At 41.8% G+C, this 19,726-nt stretch overlaps 1 protein-coding gene across 1 annotated transcript; it reads left to right on the top strand.

Annotated features, from left to right (window-relative positions):
• The first annotated feature begins 16,028 nt into the window (after positions 1-16,028).
• Positions 16,029-19,343, top strand: MBL2 (mannose binding lectin 2). The gene is given in 6 exon segments (XM_059899999.1): positions 16,029-16,212; positions 16,609-16,725; positions 17,787-17,801; positions 18,147-18,179; positions 18,962-19,077; positions 19,080-19,343. Coding segments are annotated over 6 exon segments (729 nt in total).
• The last annotated feature ends 383 nt before the right edge of the window (positions 19,344-19,726 follow it).

Below are 19,726 nucleotides of genomic sequence, written 5' to 3'. Positions count from 1 at the left end.
GAATTTATAGTCCACACAACTAAATACACACAACTGAAACGTCTCCTGATATTCCTCCCAATCATTCCAAACTGTAAGTTCCAAAGTGTCAAAGGCAAATGCAGTTTTTGTTTACAGGGAGTCAAGATATGGGTATATGGTCAGAACTGTATCTCTTTCTATCTCTGAGCTCTTAATCTTTCCACATATTGACATCATTCTCAAATAGGCTTTTTCTAAGCAGCAGAAAGGATAGCTATTACCAGTCCAAGCCCGTCCTTTCCTTAGACTCTTTTCCTGGATCCATGTAGCAAATCTTAGCAAATCCATGTAGCAAAGACTCGTCAACTTTTCCTGAGTGACTCACCCATCACTGAAACAATCATGGTGATCTAAAGGCTATAACATATGAGCTGAACACAAATATAACTCCACTTCTCATGAAGCAAAGGGGAAGCAGCCCAGTTGAACCATATGGAAAGGATTCATCAGAGAAAAGAGAATTTCATTTACTAGAAGCAGAAGGGAAGAGATCCTGGGGAAATAAAAACATCCAGTGCTCAGTACATAGAAGTCTGAATGGACTGTCCTGCCGAAATGAATATTTTCAGTTTGTTTTGGAGTCACAAGCAATAAAGGAGGAAAGTTAATTCAGACTAGATTGTCAAAGATCTTGAAAACAAGCGTGTTTTTATTTTACACTGCTTCTTAAAGGAGTAATGATGCTGTTAAAGTCATATATTAAGGAGATTCATCCAGCAGTGGAATAGATAGCAATGAGTGAGGGAAGACAAGCAGATGTCTTGGGTTACTTCGAACATCTAAGGTTGAGGTGACAGTGCTTATGGCTGTGAAAATAAAACTGAGAAAGAATATATGAGATGATGTAAAAGAAAAATTGACATGACTTTTTGAAGTCTGGGTGAAAGACAGAGAGAGATAAGAAAAAATACTGGTAGGGAGGCTTTAAGGAAAACACTAGATTGAACTGTGGGTTATAGAGTAAGGAATGTTTAACGTTTTTTCCTTTTTATTTGACTCAAATCTGAATACAATGCTACAAAACTAAAGATCATTGTGGATGCATATGTAATTTTTATTTTTTTATATTCCCAGTGAATACCTCCAGGATATCATTGCTATATCCAACAATTCCCATATACACAGCTTCACAAACTCCTGCCTTTTTCTATCTGTGAATTTTTGTAACTTTGTAAATTCAATGCATTATACCAGACTGAGACATAAGAAATCTGGGAAGTCGGGAAATATTAGTTATATCAGAAAATAACTTATAACTCTAAGGGGCAAATGTCAAAAGCCCTTGCTTACGTTGAATGTGGATTTCTAAATTTACAAAAAAGAGAAGAGTCTTGAGAAGACTAATTTTACACACATATATTATATATGATACATATTTATTGATACTTGTAACAGAGCAGTCATGTGTAGTAAAAGACATAAGAGACAGACAAGAGATGAGGGCTTTGGCTCTCAGAAGAAGGTCTATAACAACAAAGCCCCCTACTTAAAAATGTTACGTAGTATCCAGAACAGGGCAGTTATGCTCTCCCTTCTCTCTCAGTTCCTATCCCAGGGCCTGACACAGAGCAGCTTCTAGGAAGTAATATATAGAATGAGTGAACAGGTATGGGGATGTGTGATGTCTCAGTGTAGCCCTTGGCTCACTACAATTCTGAGTTTGGTCACTAGATGGCAGGGCTGACCAGTAATTTCTCTTTGGGACCTTAGAGGATGATGATCCTCTGGGAACCTGTCCCTCACAGTGGTCCCTTGGAAGCCACACAAAGCAGCCTGAAGGACATAATCCCCCTCCCCACCATCCCATCTCTCTTTAAATAGGGGAGTCAACTGGGGAGCCAGGTGTTCCTGGGTCAGTCTAACCTGGTTACTCTGGGCCTCCCATGAGTCTGTTCCCTCACCGATTGCAGGAAGCTCTCATTCCTGGTCCTTTTTCTCTGTCAGGGGAGTTATTTTCTCAAGGGCTAGGGGTCTCATATGCATACAACACTCTGGTCTTCCCTCCAACATATTTCTGGTTTTTCAGTATTTTTCTTATGCCCATTTAACAGCTTGAGGACTGAGACTTACAAAGTGAGAGCATTTGCTTAAGTCACAATGCTCAGGTCAGAATGGAGTAGAATCAGGTGTGTGTATGTCCCCTTCCTTGACCTCCCTCCTGCCTTGGGGGGTTTGGGGCTAGGCACACAAAGGAAAGTGGAGGAGAAGCAGCTGGCATCTAGCTCAGCCATTCCAGGCAAGAACTAGCCTTTCCTTGGCCCTTCTAACAGAGAACATCCTCCTTAACCCCCTCTCCCTCCCATTCTACTGCCCAGCTACTCTCCTCCTCCAGGACTTTCCTATCCAGGACAGTCTCACCTCTTTACCCAACTTCCCATTCCAGAGAAGTGATCATGGGAATTGGCTGGGTTCCCCTGACCTAAGAGGGCTATTAGTCAGCTTGGGCTGCCTCAGCAAGATATCACTGAATGGGTAGCTTAAACAACAGATATTTATTTTCTCACAGTTCTGGATGCTAGAAGCCCAAGATAAAGATGTAAGCAGAGATGGTTTCTGATGGTTCCTACAAGGCTATAGATGGCCTGTTGCCTGCTTTCTGTGTCCTTGCATGGGCTTTTCTGTATGAGTGCACAGAGAAATGCAGCTTCAGAACCCAGAAGCAGCCAAACCCACACCTCTGCCCTCCTTGGCTCTCAGGCTCTCCCATGAGTCTTGGCTGGAGGAATCCCTGATGCTACATATGTTGATAAAGGGCCCACTCAGGGCATTTGTGGACTCTCTGTGTACACTGACATGGACATGCAGATATACCTACTGTGCCAGTTACCAAAGAACTCTTGGCTATAGATTTACTCTTCCATATATGCTCTGTGATAAGCCACAAAATTCCTTTAAGCATTTCTCCTTTAAAGTGAGCATGATCAGGAATGTGAATTGGTACAACCACTAAAAAACTAAAAATAGAACTATCATATGACCCAGCAATCCCACTCCTGGGCATATATCTGGAGAAAACCATAATTAGAGAAGATGCACGCACCCTAATGTTCACTGCAGCACTATTTACAATAGCCAAGACATAGAAGCAACCTAAATGTCCATCGACAGAGGAATGGATAAAGTAGATGTGGTACATATATACAATAGAATATTATTCAGCCATAAAAAAGAATGAAATAATGCCATTTGCAGCAACATTGATGGACCTAGAGATTATCATAGTAAGTGAAGTAAGTCAGACAGAGAAAGACAAATATCATATGATATCACTCATATGTGGAATCTAATTTTTTTAAATGATAGAAATGAACTTATTTACAAAACATAAACAGACTTACAGATATAGAAAACAAACCTATGGTTACCAAAGGGGAAAAGTGGAGGGGAGAGATAAATCAGGAGTTTGGGAAGAACATACACACACTACTATATAAAAGATAGATAACCACCAAGGACCTACTGTATATCACAGAGAACTCTACTCAATATTCGGTGATAACCTATATGAGAAAAGAATCTGAAAAAGAATATGTGTATATGTATAACTGAATCACTTTGCTGTACACCCGAAACTAATACAACATTGTAAATCAACTATAACCCAATAAAATAAAAAAAATAAGGTAGGGGCAAGATGGCGGAAGAGTAAGACGCGGAGATCACCTTCCTTCCCACAGATACAGTAGAAATACATCTACACGTGGAACTGCTCCTACAGAACACCCACTGAACGCTGGCAGAAGACGTCAGACCTCCCAAAAGGCAAGAAACTCCCCACGTACTTGGGTAGGGTAAAAGAAAAAAGAAATAACAAGAGACAAAAGAATAGGGACGGGACCTGCGCCAGTGGGAGGGAGCCGTGAAGGAGGAAAGGTTTCCAGGCACTAGGAAGCCCCTTTGCGGGCAGAGACTGCGGGTGGCAGAGGGGGGAAGCTTCGGAGCCGCGGAGGAGAGCGCAGCCACAGGGGTGCGGAGGGCAAAGCGGAGAGACTCCCGCACAGAGGCTCGGCGCCAACCAGCACTCACCAGCCCGAGAGGCTTGTCTGCTCACTCGCCGGGGCGGGCGGGGGCTGGGAGCTGAGGCCCGGGCTTTGGTGCTAGCCAGGAGGGAGTCCGGGAAAAAGTCTGCAGCTGCCGAAGAGGCAAGAGACTTTTTCTTGCCTCTTTGTTTCGCGGCGTGCAAGGAGAGGGGATTCAGAGTGCCGCCTAGACGAACTCCAGAGGCGGGCGCGAGCCGTGGCTAAAAGCGCGGACCCCAGAGACGGGCGCGAGCCGCGGCCATCAGCGCGGACCCCAGAGGCTGGTAGGAAACGCTAAGGCTGCTGCTGCCGCCACCAAGAAGCCTGTGTGCGAGCCCAGGTCACTCTCCACACCGCCCCTCCCGGGAGCCGGTGCAGCTCGCCACTGCCAGGCTCCCGTGATCCGGGGACAACTTCCCCAGGAGAACACATGGCGCGCCTCAGGCTGCTGCAACGTCACGACGCCTCTGACGCCGCAGGCTCGCCCCGCCTCCTCCGTACCGCTCCCTCCCCCAGGCCTGAGTGAGCCAGAGCCCCCGAAGCAGCTGCTCCTTTAACCCCGTTCTGTCTGGGCGGGAAACGGACGCCCTCAGGCAACGTACATGCAGAGGCGGGTCCAAATCCAAAGCTGACCGCTGGGAGCTGTAGGAACAAAGAAGAGAAAGGGAAATCTCCCCCAGCAGCCTCAGAAGCAGCGGATTAAAGCTCCACAAACAACTTGATGTGCCTGCATCTGTTGAATACCTGAATAGACAACGAATCATCCCAAATTCAAAAGGTGGACTTTAGGAGCAGGATATATTAATTTCCCCTTTTCTTTTTTTTGTGAGTGTATATGTGTATGCTTCTGGGTGAGATTTTGTCTGTATAGCTTTGCTTTCACCATCAGTCCTAGGGTTAGGTCCGTCCATTTTTTTTTTTTTACTTAAAAAATTTTTTTTTTCCTAATATATGCTTTCTTAATAATTTCTTTCGTATTTTCTATTTTTAGAAATTAAAAAATTTTTTAATAAGTTTTTTCATATTTTTTATTTTAAAAAATTAAAATTTTTTTTTCTTAATAAATTTTTTTCTTAAAAATCTTTTTCTTATTTTTTACTATAAAAAATTAATAAATCTATTTTTAAAAATTAAAAAATTTTTTCTGAATACATTTACTCTTAATAATTTTTTTTTCTTATTTTTTATTATAATAGCTTTATTTTATTTTATTTTATCCTCTTTCTTTCTTTCTATTTTTTTTCTCCCTTATATTCTGAGCTGTGTGGATGAAAGGCTCTTGGTGCTCCAGCCAGGCATCAGGGCTGTGCCTCTGAGGTGGGAGAGCCAACTTCAGGACACTGGTCCACAAGAGACCTACCAGCTCCACGTAATACCAAACAGCAAAAATCTCTCAGAGATCTCCATCTCAACATCAAGACCCAGCTTCACTCAACGACCAGCAAGCTACAGGGCTGGACACCCTATGCCAAACAATTAGCAAGACAGGAACACAGCCCCATCCATTAGCAGGGAGGCTGCCTAAAATCATAAGGCCACAGACACCCCAAAACACACCACCAGACGTAGACGTGCCCACCAGAAAGACAAGATTCAACCTCATCCACCAGAACACAGGCAATAGTTCCCTCCACCAGGAAGCCGACACAACCCACTGAACCAACCTTACCCACTGGGGACAGATACCAAAAACAACGGGAACTACGAACCTGCAGCCTGTGAAAAGGAGACCCCAAACACAGTAAGATAAGCAAAATGAGACGACAGAAAAACACACAGCAGATGAAGGAGCAGGGTCAAAACACACCAGACCTAACAAATGAAGAGGAAATAGGTAGTCTACCTGAAAAAGAATTCAGAATAATGATAGTAAGGATGATCCAAAATCTTGGAAATAGAATAGACAAAATGCAAGAAACATTTAACAAGGACGTAGAAGAACTAAAGAGGAACCAAGCAACGATGAAAAACACAATAAATGAAATTAAAAATACTCTAGATGGGATCAATAGCAGAATAACTGAGGCAGAAGAAAGGATAAGTGACCTGGAAGATAAAATGGTGGAAATAACTACTGCAGAGCAGGATAAAGAAAAAAGAATGAAAAGAACTGAGGACAGTCTCAGAGACCTCTGGGACAACATTAAACGCACCAACATTCGAATTATAGGGGTCCCAGGAGAAGAAGAGAAAAAGAAAGGGACTGAGAAAATATTTGAAGAGATTATAGTTGAAAACTTCCCTAATATGGGAAAGGAAATAGTTAATCAAGTCCAGGAAGCACAGAGAGTTCCATACAGGATAAACCCAAGGAGAAACACGCCAAGACACATATTAATCAAACTGTCAAAAATTAAATATAAAGAAAACATATTAAAAGCAGCAAGGGAAAAGCAACAAATAACACACAAGGGAATCCCCATAAGGTTAACATCTGATCTTTCAGCAGAAACTCTGCAAGCCAGAAGGGAGTGGCAGGATATACTTAAAGTGATGAAGGAGAAAAACCTACAACCAAGGTTACTCTACCCAGCAAGGATCTCATTCAGATGTGATGGAGAAATTAAAACCTTTACAGACAAGCAAAAGCTGAGAGAGTTCAGCACCACCAAACCAGCTTTACAACAAATGCTAAAGGAACTTCTCTAGGCAAGAAACACAAGAGAAGGAAAACACCTACAATAACAAACCCAAAACATTTAAGAAAATGGGAATGGGAACATACATATCGATAATTACCTTGAATGTAAATGGATTAAATGCTCCCACCAAAAGACACAGACTGGCTTAATGGATACAAAAACAAGACCCATATATATGCTGTCTACAAGAGACCCACTTCAGACCTAGAGACACATACAGACTGAAAGTGAGGGGATGGAAAAAGATATTCCATGCAAATGGAAATCAAAAGAAAGCTGGAGTAGCAATTCTCATATCAGACAAAATAGACTTTAAAATAAAGAATATTACAAGAGACAAAGAAGGACACTATATAATGATCAAGGGATCGATCCAAGAGGAAGGTATAACAACTGTAAATATTTATGCACCCAACATAGGAGCACCTCAATACATAAGGCAAATACTAACAGCCATAAAAGGGGAAATCGACAGCAACACAATCATAGTAGGGGACTTTAACACCCCACTTTCACCAATGGACAGATCATCCAAAATGAAAATAAATAAGGAAACACAAGCTTTAAATGATACATTAAACAAGATGGACTTAATTGATATTTATAGGACATTCCACCCAAAAACAACAGAATACACATTTTTCTCAAGTGCGCATGGAACATTCTCCAGGATAGATCATATCTTGGGTCACAAATCAAGCCTTGGTAAATTTAAGAAAATTGAAATCGTATCAAGTATCTTTTCCGACCACAACGCTATGAGACTAGATATCAATTACAGGAAAAGATCTGTAAAAAATACAAACACATGGAGGCTACACAATACACTACTTAATAACGAAGTGATCACTGAAGAAATCAAAGGGGAAATCAAAAAATACCTAGAAACAAATGACAATGGAGATACGACGACCCAAAACCTATGGGATGCAGCAAAAGCAGTGCTAAGAGGGAAGTTTATAGCAATACAAGCCTACCTCAAAAAACAGGAAACATCTCGAATAAACAACCTAACCTTGCACCTAAAGCAATTAGAGAAAGAAGAACAAAAAAACCCCAAAGCTACCAGAAGGAAAGAAATCATAAAGATCAGGTCAGAAATAAATGAAAAAGAAATGAAGGAAACAATAGCAAAAATCAATAAAACTAAAAGCTGGTTCTTTGAGAAGATAAACAAAATTGATAAACCATTAGCCAGACTCATCAAGAGAAAAAGGGAGAAGACTCAAATCAATAGAATTAGAAATGAAAAAGGAGAAGTAACCACTGACACTGCAGAAATACAAAAGATCATGAGAGATTACTACAAGCAACTCTACGCCAATAAAATGGACAACCTGGAAGAAATGGACAGATTCTTAGAAATGCACAAACTGCCGAGACTGAACCAGGAAGAAATAGAAAATATGAACAGACCAATCACAAGCACTGAAATTGAAACTGTGATTAAAAACCTTCCAACAAACAAAAGCCCAGGACCAGATGGCTTCACAGGTGAATTCTATCAAACATTTAGAGAAGAGCTAACACCTATCCTTCTCAAACTCTTCCAAAATATTGCAGAGGGAGGAACACTCCCAAACTCATTCTACGAGGCCACCATCACCCTGATACCAAAACCAGACAAAGATGTCACAAAGAAAGAAAACTACAGGCCAATATCACTGATGAACATAGATGCAAAAATCCTCAACAAAATACTAGCAAACAGAATCCAACAGCACATTAAAAGGATCATACACCATGATCAAGTGGGGTTTATCCCAGGAATGCAAGGATTCTTCAATATACGTAAATCAATCAATGTGATACACCATATTAACAAATTGAAGGAGAAAAACCATATGATCATCTCGATAGATGCAGAGAAAGCTTTCGACAAAATTCAACACCCATTTATGATAAAAGCCCTGCAGAAAGTAGGCATAGAGGGAACTTTCCTCAACATAATAAAGGCCATATATGACAAACCCACAGCCAACATTGTCCTCAATGGTGAAAAACTGAAACCATTTCCACTAAGATCAGGAACAAGACAAGGTTGCCCACTCTCACCACTATTATTCAACATAGTTTTGGAAGTGTTAGCCACAGCAATCAGAGAAGACAAAGAAATAAAAGGAATCCAAATCGGAAAAGAAGAAGTAAAGCTGTCACTGTATGCAGGTGACATGATACTATACGTAGAGAATCCTAAAGATGCTACCAGAAAACTCCTAGAGCTAATCAATGAATTTGGTAAAGTAGCAGGATACAAAATTAATGCACAGAAATCTCTTGCATTTCTATACACTAATGATGAAAAATCTGAAAGTGAAATTAAGAAAACACTCCCATTTACCACTGCAACAAAAAGAATAAAATATCTAGGAATAAACCTACCTAAGGAGACAAAAGACCTGTATGCAGAAAATTATAAGACACTGATGAAAGAAATTAAAGATGATACAAATAGATGGAAAGATATACCATGTTCCTGGATTGGAAGAATCAACATTGTGAAAATGACTTTACTACCCAAAGCAATCTACAGATTCAATGCAATCCCTATCAAACTACCACTGGCATTTTTCACAGAACTAGAACAAAAAATTTCACAATTTGTATGGAAACACAAAAGACCCCGAATAGCCAAAGCAATCTTGAGAACGAAAAATGGAGCTGGGGGAATCAGGCTCCCTGACTTCAGACTATATTACAAAGCTACAGTAATCAAGACAGTTTGGTACTGGCACAAAAACAGAAATATTGATCAATGGAACAGGATAGAAAGCCCAGAGATAAACCCACGCACATATGGTCACCTTATCTTCGATAAAGGAGGCAAGCATATACAGTGGAGAAAAGACAGCCTCTTCAATAAGTGGTGCTGGGAAAATTGGACAGATACATGTAAAAGTATGAAATTAGAACACTCCCTGACACCATGCACAAAAATAAACTCAAAATGGATTAAAGACCTAAGTGTAAGGGCAGACACTATCAAACTCTTAGAGGAAAACATAGGCAGAACACTCTATGACATATATCACAGCAAGATTCTTTTTGACCCAGCTCCCAGAGAAATGGAAATAAGAACACAAATAAACAAATGGGACCTAATGAAACTTAAAAGCTTTTGCACAGCAAAGGAAACCATAAACAAGACCAAAAGACAACCATCAGAATGGGAGAAAATATTTGCAAATGAAGCAACTGACAAAGGATTAATCTCCAAGATTTACAAGCAGCTCATGCAGCTCAATAACAAAAAAACGAACAACCCAATCCAAAAATGGGCAGAAGACATAAATAGACATTTCTCCAAAGAAGATATACAGATGGCTTACAGACACATGAAAGAATGCTCAACATCATTAATCATTAGAGAAATGCAAATCAAAACTACAATGAGATATCATCTCACACCGGTCAGAATGGCCATCATCAAAAAATCTAGAAACAATAAATGCTGGAGAGGGTGTGGAGGAAAGGGAACTCTCTTGCACTGTTGGTGGGAATGTAAATTGATACAGCCACTATGGAGAACAGTATGGAGGTTCCTTAAAAAACTACAAATAGAACTACCATACGATCCAGCAATCCCACTACTGGGCATATACCCTGAGAAAACCATAGTTCAAAAAGAGTCATGTACCAAAATGTTCATTGCAGCTCTATTTACAATAGCCAGGACATGGAAGCAACCTAAATGTCCATCGACAGATGAATGGATAAAGAAGACGTGGCACATATATACAATGGAATATTACTCAGCCATAAAAAGAAATGAAATGGAGGTATTTGTAATGAGGTGGATGGAGTTAGAGTCTGTCATACAGAGTGAAATAAGTCAGAAAGAGAAAAACAAATACAGTATGCTAACACATATATACGGAATCTAAGGGGAAAAAAAAAAAAGGCCATGAAGAACCTAGTGGCAAGACGGGAATAAAGACACAGACCTACTAGAGAATGGACTTGAGGATATGGGGAGGGGGTGGGGTGAGATGTGACAGGGTGAGAGAGTGTCATGGACATATATACACTACCAAATGTAAAATAGATAGCTAGTGGGAAGCAGCCGCATAGCACAGGGAGATCAGCTTGGTGCTTTGTGACCACCTAGAGGGGTGGGATGGGGAGGGTGGGAGGGAGGGAGATGCAAGAGGGAAGAGATATGGGAACATATTGTATATGTATAACTGATTAACTTTGTTATAAAGCAGAAGCTAACACACCATTGTGAGGCAATTATACTTCAATAAAGATGTTTAAAAAAAAATAATAATAAAATAAAATAAAGTGAGCAGGATAAGCTTTCACAATAGAGGGCACTAGAGAGAAGCTGAGAGAAAAAGGGACCCTCAGTTTCTTGATGCAGCTTGACTTGAGAATATCCTGGGAGCTCCGTCCTTGCCAAGGCCCCAACACACAGTCTCTCCTTGAGTCAATGAGCTTGACCACAATCTTCCTGCAGCCCTCTTGGCAGGGAATCCTGGGCCTCAGGCTTTTTTGCCTGCACAACTGCCCTGATTTCCCCTGTTCATCACCCTCCCCCAGGTGTGTCTCCCCAAATCCTCCTGAAGCAAAGGCTCTTGGTCGAGGACCAGCACGTTCTAGGCCTGCTACACCTGTGCCCTACTCCCCCTGCCAAAATTTGAGGCCAAAAATTGAGGCTCAGCCAGAATATGTGGTCTGCCTAAACTCGGAGTCATGAGCCCAAACCAAGCCTTCAGGTTCCAAATCTCAAACTTTATCTCTCAGCTGGGGTTGCCCAAGAACGCTGCTTCCCACGGGAAGAAGACTATTGTAACACCATCCTGGAGGCAATGAAGGCCTTGTCTTAAGCAGGATGGTATGATAAGCTGCATGCCATGCACTCCGAGTGTGGATCAGAAGACAGCATAGCATGGCATAGCCAAGGCAGTGTTGTCCTGGTCCACAGATGAAGAAACAGGACTTGAAGGAGACAGAACTTGGCCAAAGTCACACAGCCAGGAAGTGGCAGAGCTGGGATTCCATCCCATTAAAGGAAAGCGATATAGAGGGGCAGGCAGTCCTCCTACAGGTCAGAGAGGCAGCACTGTTGTCTGGTGGAGGTGTGCTGGGAAGGGCCTAAGGTCCAGAACAAATGCGTACAGCCGCCTTATCCATGAGGTGGAGTGCAGACTGGGTAATCAGGGGCTGATGCATGTGGAAAGGGGTATCTCATGATAGGAAAGGCCTGCTGGAGACTGTGGAGGATGGGAAGAGATTCAGTTGCATCCAGAGCAGTGGCTCAACTTTCAGATTGACTCTCCACCCAGATGTCCACCCCTTCCCAGCTCAGTTCCAGGAAGCTTCCTGACGGCTGGACTAAGTGTTCAATACAAACAAGCACAGTGATCAAAGCCAGCACTTCCAGTGTGACCTGGAGTCAGCTATCTCATTTTACCTCCTCCACTTTGGAGTAGGAACAAGGGGAAAGTCTGGATGCTGAAGAGTAGGGGAGAGAGATAAGTGAGTTTCCAGCAGACTTTTTTAGGCCCTGGATGTCCTAGTCTCTGTCCTTTGCTTCAGGCATGTGGCTCTGTACCATCCTGCACTTTTTTCAGGCCCAGGGGATGGGTCAGCTGGAAGTAAGGAAACCAGACCTTCCACAAGCCAAGGACCATCTAGTTGGAAAGGACGTGGAAGGTAATCTCATCCATATTCCTTCTGGTGTTTGGAGGCCTCTACCACACCCTCACCACATGGCTCTGCAACCTCTGTTTGAAGCTCCTGTGACAGGTTCCCTCACCACCCTAAGCTAAAAGGGCATTTGATGATAGCTCTGTTAGAAATGTTGTCCAGAACTGAATAAATTTTGCTTCACAAAGTTATTGTTCCATCCTTTCTTGATCACTAGCACCTGATTCAAGCCGTTTACTCACAAGATACCCATTATACCTCCTACAATCAGTTGACTGGCACGCAGATATTCAAGTCGGAAACTTGTATGCCCAAATTCCTTTTTTCTGCTCACCATTTCACACCCAACCAACTCCCAAGCTCTATCAATTATACCTTGTAGATGTTCTCAAATGTGTCTAGCTTCTTGATCCAGCTGCCATTACCCTGATTCTGGCCACCATCATCTGCTGTTTAGATGATAGTAAGTACTTCCTTGCAGGTCAGCTTTTTTCCAGTCTTGCTCCCTTCCAATCTTTCTCCACATTTTAGTCAAAACAAGCTTTGAAAAATTCATATGTGATCATTCCTCTTCTATTGGAATTCCTCTAATGATCCTTGGGAGGAGGTCCAAAGTCTTACACAGTTTGTAAGTCATATCATCAATAGGCTTATGCCTTATCTCTCACCATTTGGATCTCACACTGTTAAGACCAACCAGACTGAATAGTACTATCCTTGGGAACCTGACCTACTTTTTCTCACTTTCAAGCCATTGTACAGACTATTTCCATCGTAAAACTTGGACAAAGCACTGAAGGAAGCAGGGATAATCTTTAGATCACCCACAGCTTTCTTGAGACTCCCTTTGGAAACTTTTTCATGTGAAATAATTTTAGTCTCACAGACAAGTTGAAAAAAATAGTAAAGAAAGGTGTCATGTCCTCTTCATCCATCATTGACCGATGGTAGGATCTAACATACCAGAGTGCAAGTATCAAAACCAGGAAACTGACACTGGAACAATACAACAATAAGATATGGATGTTATTTGAATTTAACTATTTTTTACCTGCATTTTTTTTCTTGGTGTATAGTTCTATGAAATGTTATCGTAATCATAGGTTTGTGCAATCACCACAATTAAGGCACAGAACTATTCCATCACCCACAATGAAACTTTCTTGTGCTACACCTTTATACCTTCCCTGAAGCCCTATTCCCTGCCAACTGCTGATATGGTCTCCATTATTTAATTTTGTCATTTCAAGAATATTATATGAAAAGAATAATATAGTTTGTAAACTCTTGATATTATATTTATTTTACTTAACAAAATGTCCCTGAAATTCATCCAAGTTATTGTATTAATTGTCTGTTCCTTTTTTTTCCTGTGAGTTTTCCATGGTTCATTTATCCATTCACTTGTTGAAGGACAATTGGGTTAGTTCCAGTTTTTTTTTTTCTGCTAGTAAAAATGAAGCTTCCAAAATGTGGTATTTACATATAATGGAATATTATTTAAACTTAAAAAGGAAGGAAATTCTGATACCTGCCTCAACATGGATGAACCTCGAAGACATTATGCTAAGTGAAATAAGCCTGTCACAAAAAGACAAACCCTATATTATTCCACTTATCTAAGACACCTAGAGTACTCAAATTCATAGAGACAAAAAGTAGAACAGTGGTTACCAAGGATTGGGGGTGGGGCTGGGTGTTGGAAATGGGGAGTTATTGTTTAATGGGTACAGAGTTTCGGTTTGGGATGATGAAAATATTCTGGAGATGGGTAGTGGTGAAGGTTGCACAACAATGTGAATGTACTTAATGTGGCCAAATTGTATACCTAATAATGGTCAAAATGGTAAATTTTATGTTATTCATATTTTACCACAATAAAAAGTAGAAAAGTAAAGTAAATGGATAGAATATAACATCATGGAGTATAAGTAATATGAAAGAAAATAAAGCAAGTTAAGAGGATAGAGAGTGGGACCACTTAGATAAAGTGATCCACACAGGTTTCTCTGAGACAGGAATGTCTCAACAGAAGAGAAAGAGCCAGCCGGTGACATGATGGAGGGGACATTCAGGCTGGGAGAAAACCAAGTGCAAAGCCTGAGGCAGGAGTGGTCTTGGTATGTGGAAGGCAGCAAGGGGTCTGCCGTGCCTTCGTGGACGAGTGTGTGTGCACATCTGCGTGTCTGTGTGCCCGGTTAGCGTGCACAAGCATGTGAGCACATTCACAGGTGCCTCTATGTTTCTCGGTTGGAGACAAGAATCTCAACACAATTAACCATGTGAACCTACTCATGCTGACTCAGCAATGAGGACCTGCCAAAATGATGGCGATTTAAAGGAAGAACTGCTCAGTACTGAAAAAAACAGCCACCCAGCACTGCACCAGAAGCCCCTGGGAAATGCTCCTAAGAAGAGTTTAGTGCAGTTCTAAGAAGACTTATTTATTAATCTGGGGTTGAAGGTCAGGCCCACACTGTCCTTGTTTACAAGCCTGATTGGACCTTACGTTACTGAGTCCAGCCTCCTCCCTCCACCTAAGGCACCTGCCAGCACCCTGCTGGAGGGCCAGTTTCCTCGTGACTGTATCCCTGCTTTGCAGAAGCCCCGGTAAGCCCTTTCTGGTGAATGGATCTGGGGTACTGGATCAAATGTCTAGGGATTTGACTTGATCTTGGAGGCCTAGAGAAGACTTTCTAGGGTGTGTGGGGAGATGGCAGGCAGAAGCCATGCTGGGGGTATCTCTTTCTCTGCTTATGCTGGGGCATCTGTGACTTTCCTGGATTCACCTGACCATTAGCAAATGAGACTGCGCCTTTGTTTTCAAAGGGAGCCGAGAAGGATTAGACCCTTGATGCTGGGCTGCTGAGGTTTCCTGGGTGAGGGACAGCTGGAAGAGGACTTTGAAGGACATAAAATGTCAGGCTTGAGAAATGAGAAGGGTATTCAAGGAAGGTGTTCTAATTGCCAGTGGTTTTGACTCATAGGACACACAGAATACCTGCCAGGAAGTAGAGAGGGATCTGGCACCCTGCCTGGGTCAAGATAGTGAGAAATTTCCAGAGAAAATTCTCTCCCTGGCAAGTCTCTATTACAGTGGAAATAAAACATCAAGAGGAAACAAACTCAACTTAATTCTGGCCAGGTTAGTAACTAGCAGTGACTCTTCCTCTCTGGATCATTAGCCTGCAGCTTAGTGCGTGCCATTGAGTAGATGTTGGTTAATTGGCACTGAGGGCAATGGACTGTCCAGATATAAGGATGGGATGCAGGTGGCAGATGGGCCCAAATGGGAAAAGTGAGACAAAGAGAGCTGGGTCTCCATTCACGTTCACTCCCCAAGTCAGCAGGCGTGAGTGAGCTGGCAATGTTATGCTTGTCTGCTCTCACAAAGGACACAGAGAGCATACGCCTAACCTTTTAGCAGTAACACTAGAGGCCAGGCACTGGTAACCCCTTCTCCCTGACAATGCAAGTTGTTATGCCTACCTTTGTTGAAGTAGTAATACAACATCACAGGAGGATTTACTTTTCCAAATCCCCAGTCTGGAGGCCAGGAATGGGTCATCCAACTCTATATCACCTGTGCCCAGTATAGGTTATAGGAAAAAGGGCAGGTTCAGTAAATATGTGTTGATTAACTGAACAGGATGAGATAATCTTCCTTGATTTTTTCCACACCAAGGTGAGGACCATGTCACTGTTTCCATCACTCCCTCTGCTTCTCCTGATTGTGGTGACAGCATCGTGTACAGAAACAGAAAACTGTGAGAATGTCCAAAAGACCTGCCCTGTGATTGCCTGTGGTTCTCCAGGAATCAACGGCCTCCCAGGCAAAGATGGGCATGACGGTGCCAAGGGAGAAAAGGGAGAACCAGGTACAGTTTGGGCTGTTCTATCTCTGTGACTCTTTATCTTCCAAAGGAAACTGCCTGGAGATATGAGGAGGGTAATGTCATATTAATGTAGCTTGTATTTCTCTCAACTACAAATTATAATTCAAAAGAGAGAGACAGCTCTGACTCTGGCATCCCAAACTTCCACACAGGAACTGGTGACACATGGTGGTCCTGCCAGCTCAGGAAGTTGACCCTCAAGGCAGACCATCTCATGGGACACAGGAGGCTTTCCTTCTGTGGTCATTAGAAAGAGCGGTTCAGAATGTTAGCCCTGGATCAGTGTCTCCTTTCTCCTGGGAAGGGATTGGGCATCATGCTTTTGGAGAAATAGAGCAGGAACACAAATACTGTCACATTTCCTTTGACCTCCAACAGGTCAAGGACTCAGAGGCTTTCAGGGCCCTCCTGGAAAGGTAGGGCCTCAAGGAATGCCAGGGCCACCTGGGTTACCAGGACAAGTGGGCCAAAAAGGAGACCCTGGAGATGATTTGGGTAAGGAATTTACTTCAGCAAGGTCTAGGCTGAAGGCCCCCAGGGTCTGGCAACTCTAAGTACCATGTGGGAGATGTCCCTTCTCCTGCTGCTTCCTGGGAAGATGTCCAACTCTGCTTCCTGACCCAGCAGCCTCTAGCTTCTCTAGATTACTTAGAGCCTCAGGGGATTCCTATCAATGCCTGAATACAGACTCACAAACCCTTCAGAGCCAAACCCTCATCAGGTGCCTCCTGGAGGGGCTAAGCCTAGGCTCTCCTTCAGCTGAACAATCCAATGTGAGGCTCTGGTCCAAAAGGGATAAAATAGGTTATCTATGTGTTGGGCTTGTTATGCCTATTTTCACAACAACGGTAGATACATGGTATGCCAGTTATCTCTTACCTCATGAGAAACAAACAAAACACAGCCATTTATTTAAATCACGAATCTGTGAATCAAGTGATTTCTTTGCTGGTCTCAGCTGGACTCACTCATGTGTCTGTGGTCAACTGATGGCCAATGGTCTCACTTACATGTCTGGCTGTTGTTTGGCCATCAGCTGGAGTGATGAGCATAGCTGAGCCACAGATCTCATCCTCCAATTGACTCACCTGGGCTTATTCACATAGAGATGATTAAAGGATTTCCAAAAGAAGAAAGAGCAGAAGCTTTAAGGCCTCCTGAAGGCTTAGGACACACACATTATTGCTTCTGCCACATTCCATTGGTCAAAACAAGTTACAAGGCCCGCTCAGATTCAAGGAGTGGGGAAATAAACTCCATTTCTTAATGAGAGAAGTTGTACCACATTGAGGTCATTTTTGCCACCTACTACACATAGCTTGCCTCATGCCCTCCCCTCTTGGATAATGGGCAACTCACAAAAATCCTGGTTTACTGATTAACAGAACAAACTCAGGGAAAAACAAAACAAAAAGCAACAAAAACAAAACTTCCCCAAAGACAAAACCCTGCAATCTTTATAGTCAATATTCACCAGTTCATAATAATTCCTCAATTATTTTATTCCACAAGTTTACCCATGATAGAGCTATTTGTTTGATGAAAAAATCAATTAGTGAATAGCTTGGCGTGTGGAGTGCTATAATGCTAGGTCAACAGGGAGTGTATGTATGTGCGTGTGGGTGTGTATGCGTATGTAAAGTGTCTTTACTTACATTCAACAGATGAGTGATGTTTTGGGCTGGATGGAAATAGAGATACTTTTCCTTTATGCTTCTTTATGCTTAAAATATTTTTCATTTTCCTTCAAAGAGCAAATATCAGTATAAAAGAAACTTTTATCTTGATTTTTTTTTTTTTTTTTTTAGTTTGAAAAGGTACCCTACCCCCTTGTAGTTCTAAGATGCCTTTTCAACAATGCTCTTTCACTTTGTTTTAATTTTCTAGGTAAAGCCTGGCTACTTCAGAAAGAGCAGCTCTGCGATCAGAACTGGACCAGCTCAAAAAATATAAGCCTTCTCTCTTACTTTTCAGGCAGCTTGAAGTTTGGGAAAGTGGAAGGCAACAAACATTTATTGAATACATGTAATTTTCTAGTACCTGGATAGGTGTTTTTCATATTCTGACTTCATGAAATCCTCACAACAACCTTTTGGTAGAAACGGAAGCAAAGGAAAATTACATAATTTGCTCAAATGCACAGAGCTAATAAGTGGCAGAGGCAGTTTATAAATTGAAGTCAGTCTGATACCAGAGACCCTGATCCTGTATCTTTACTATCAGTGTACATATGTGTCACTGAAAATGGGACCTATGCCTCTTTCCCTTTGTTATGCTGTTGCTGAGAACTGGCAATGAGGCTTAACCTGTTTCCTGGCCTAGGACAAATATTCTCAGACATTTAAATTTATTTTTAAGTTAATATTGGGGTAAAACTTAGAATTCCAATTATATGTATTCTAGAACTCTGGTCCAAAAAGACAAAGGCCTTTGTTCCATTCTGTTTCTTCAGATTAGGGCTGCTAGATTTAACAAAGAAAAATATAGGACACCCAGTTAAACTTGAATTTCAGGTAAACAACAACAAATTTTTTTTTTAGTATAAGTATGTCCTAAAAATTGCATGTGAGACACTTATACTAAAAAGAATTTCATTGTTTATCTATAATTCAAATATAACTGGACGTATTGTATTTTATGTGGCAACTCCACTGTAGAAGGCTTTATGAAGAAAAATATCTTGAGCTGGACTTAGAGACAAGCTGGTGTCACCTATATTTTCCCATTTTAGGGCTGATCTTCTCTTTGGGCAAAAAAGTTGGGAAAAAGTTTTATTTTACCAATGGTGAAAAGATGACCTTTGATGAAGTGAAGACTCTGTGTGCCCAGTTCCAGGCCTCTGGAACTTCGTGGCCATCCCTACGAACGCTGAAGAAAACAAGGCCATCCAGGATATAGCCAGTGGAGAGGCCTTCCTGGGCATCACAAATGAGGAGACTGACGGCCAGTCTGTGGATCTGACAGGAAAGAGGGTGACCTATCAAAATTGGCATGATGGTGAGCGCAATAACGTTGGTTCTGAGGAACACTGTGTGACACTCCTGGTGGACGGCACATGGAATGACATCACCTGTTCTGCCTCCTTTTTGGCTATCTGCGAATACTCTGCCTGAGGGACCGTGACCCTCAGGCCCTCCTGTCCCTTTGCTCATCTCATAGGTCGACAGTCTGGTTTGAAAGATAAATCTATATCAATTTTCCATACCCAGTATTGAGTTGCCCCTTTGAGGGGAATCAGAGACAATGAGAAGAATGGATTGAGAATGATGAGATGTGGAAGTGAAAAGTGAGAAGAGACTGATAGTGGTCTAAGAGTTTCTGGTTCAGACCCAATCACTAATAATAATCACTAACAACAATAACTACAAAATAATAATAGTAATAATAGCAGCAGCAGTACTAGTAGTACTAATAACAAATTTTTAAATGTTTACTATGAGTTAGGCCCTACATTATGTGTAGTACATTAATTATCTAATTTAATTAGGCTGTTAAT

This window comes from Balaenoptera ricei, chromosome 16 (genome assembly GCF_028023285.1).
Source record: "Balaenoptera ricei isolate mBalRic1 chromosome 16, mBalRic1.hap2, whole genome shotgun sequence".
Taxonomy (NCBI): domain Eukaryota; kingdom Metazoa; phylum Chordata; class Mammalia; order Artiodactyla; family Balaenopteridae; genus Balaenoptera; species Balaenoptera ricei.
Note: the sequence above shows the minus strand (reverse complement) of the source record. Positions and strands in the feature narration are given on the sequence as shown.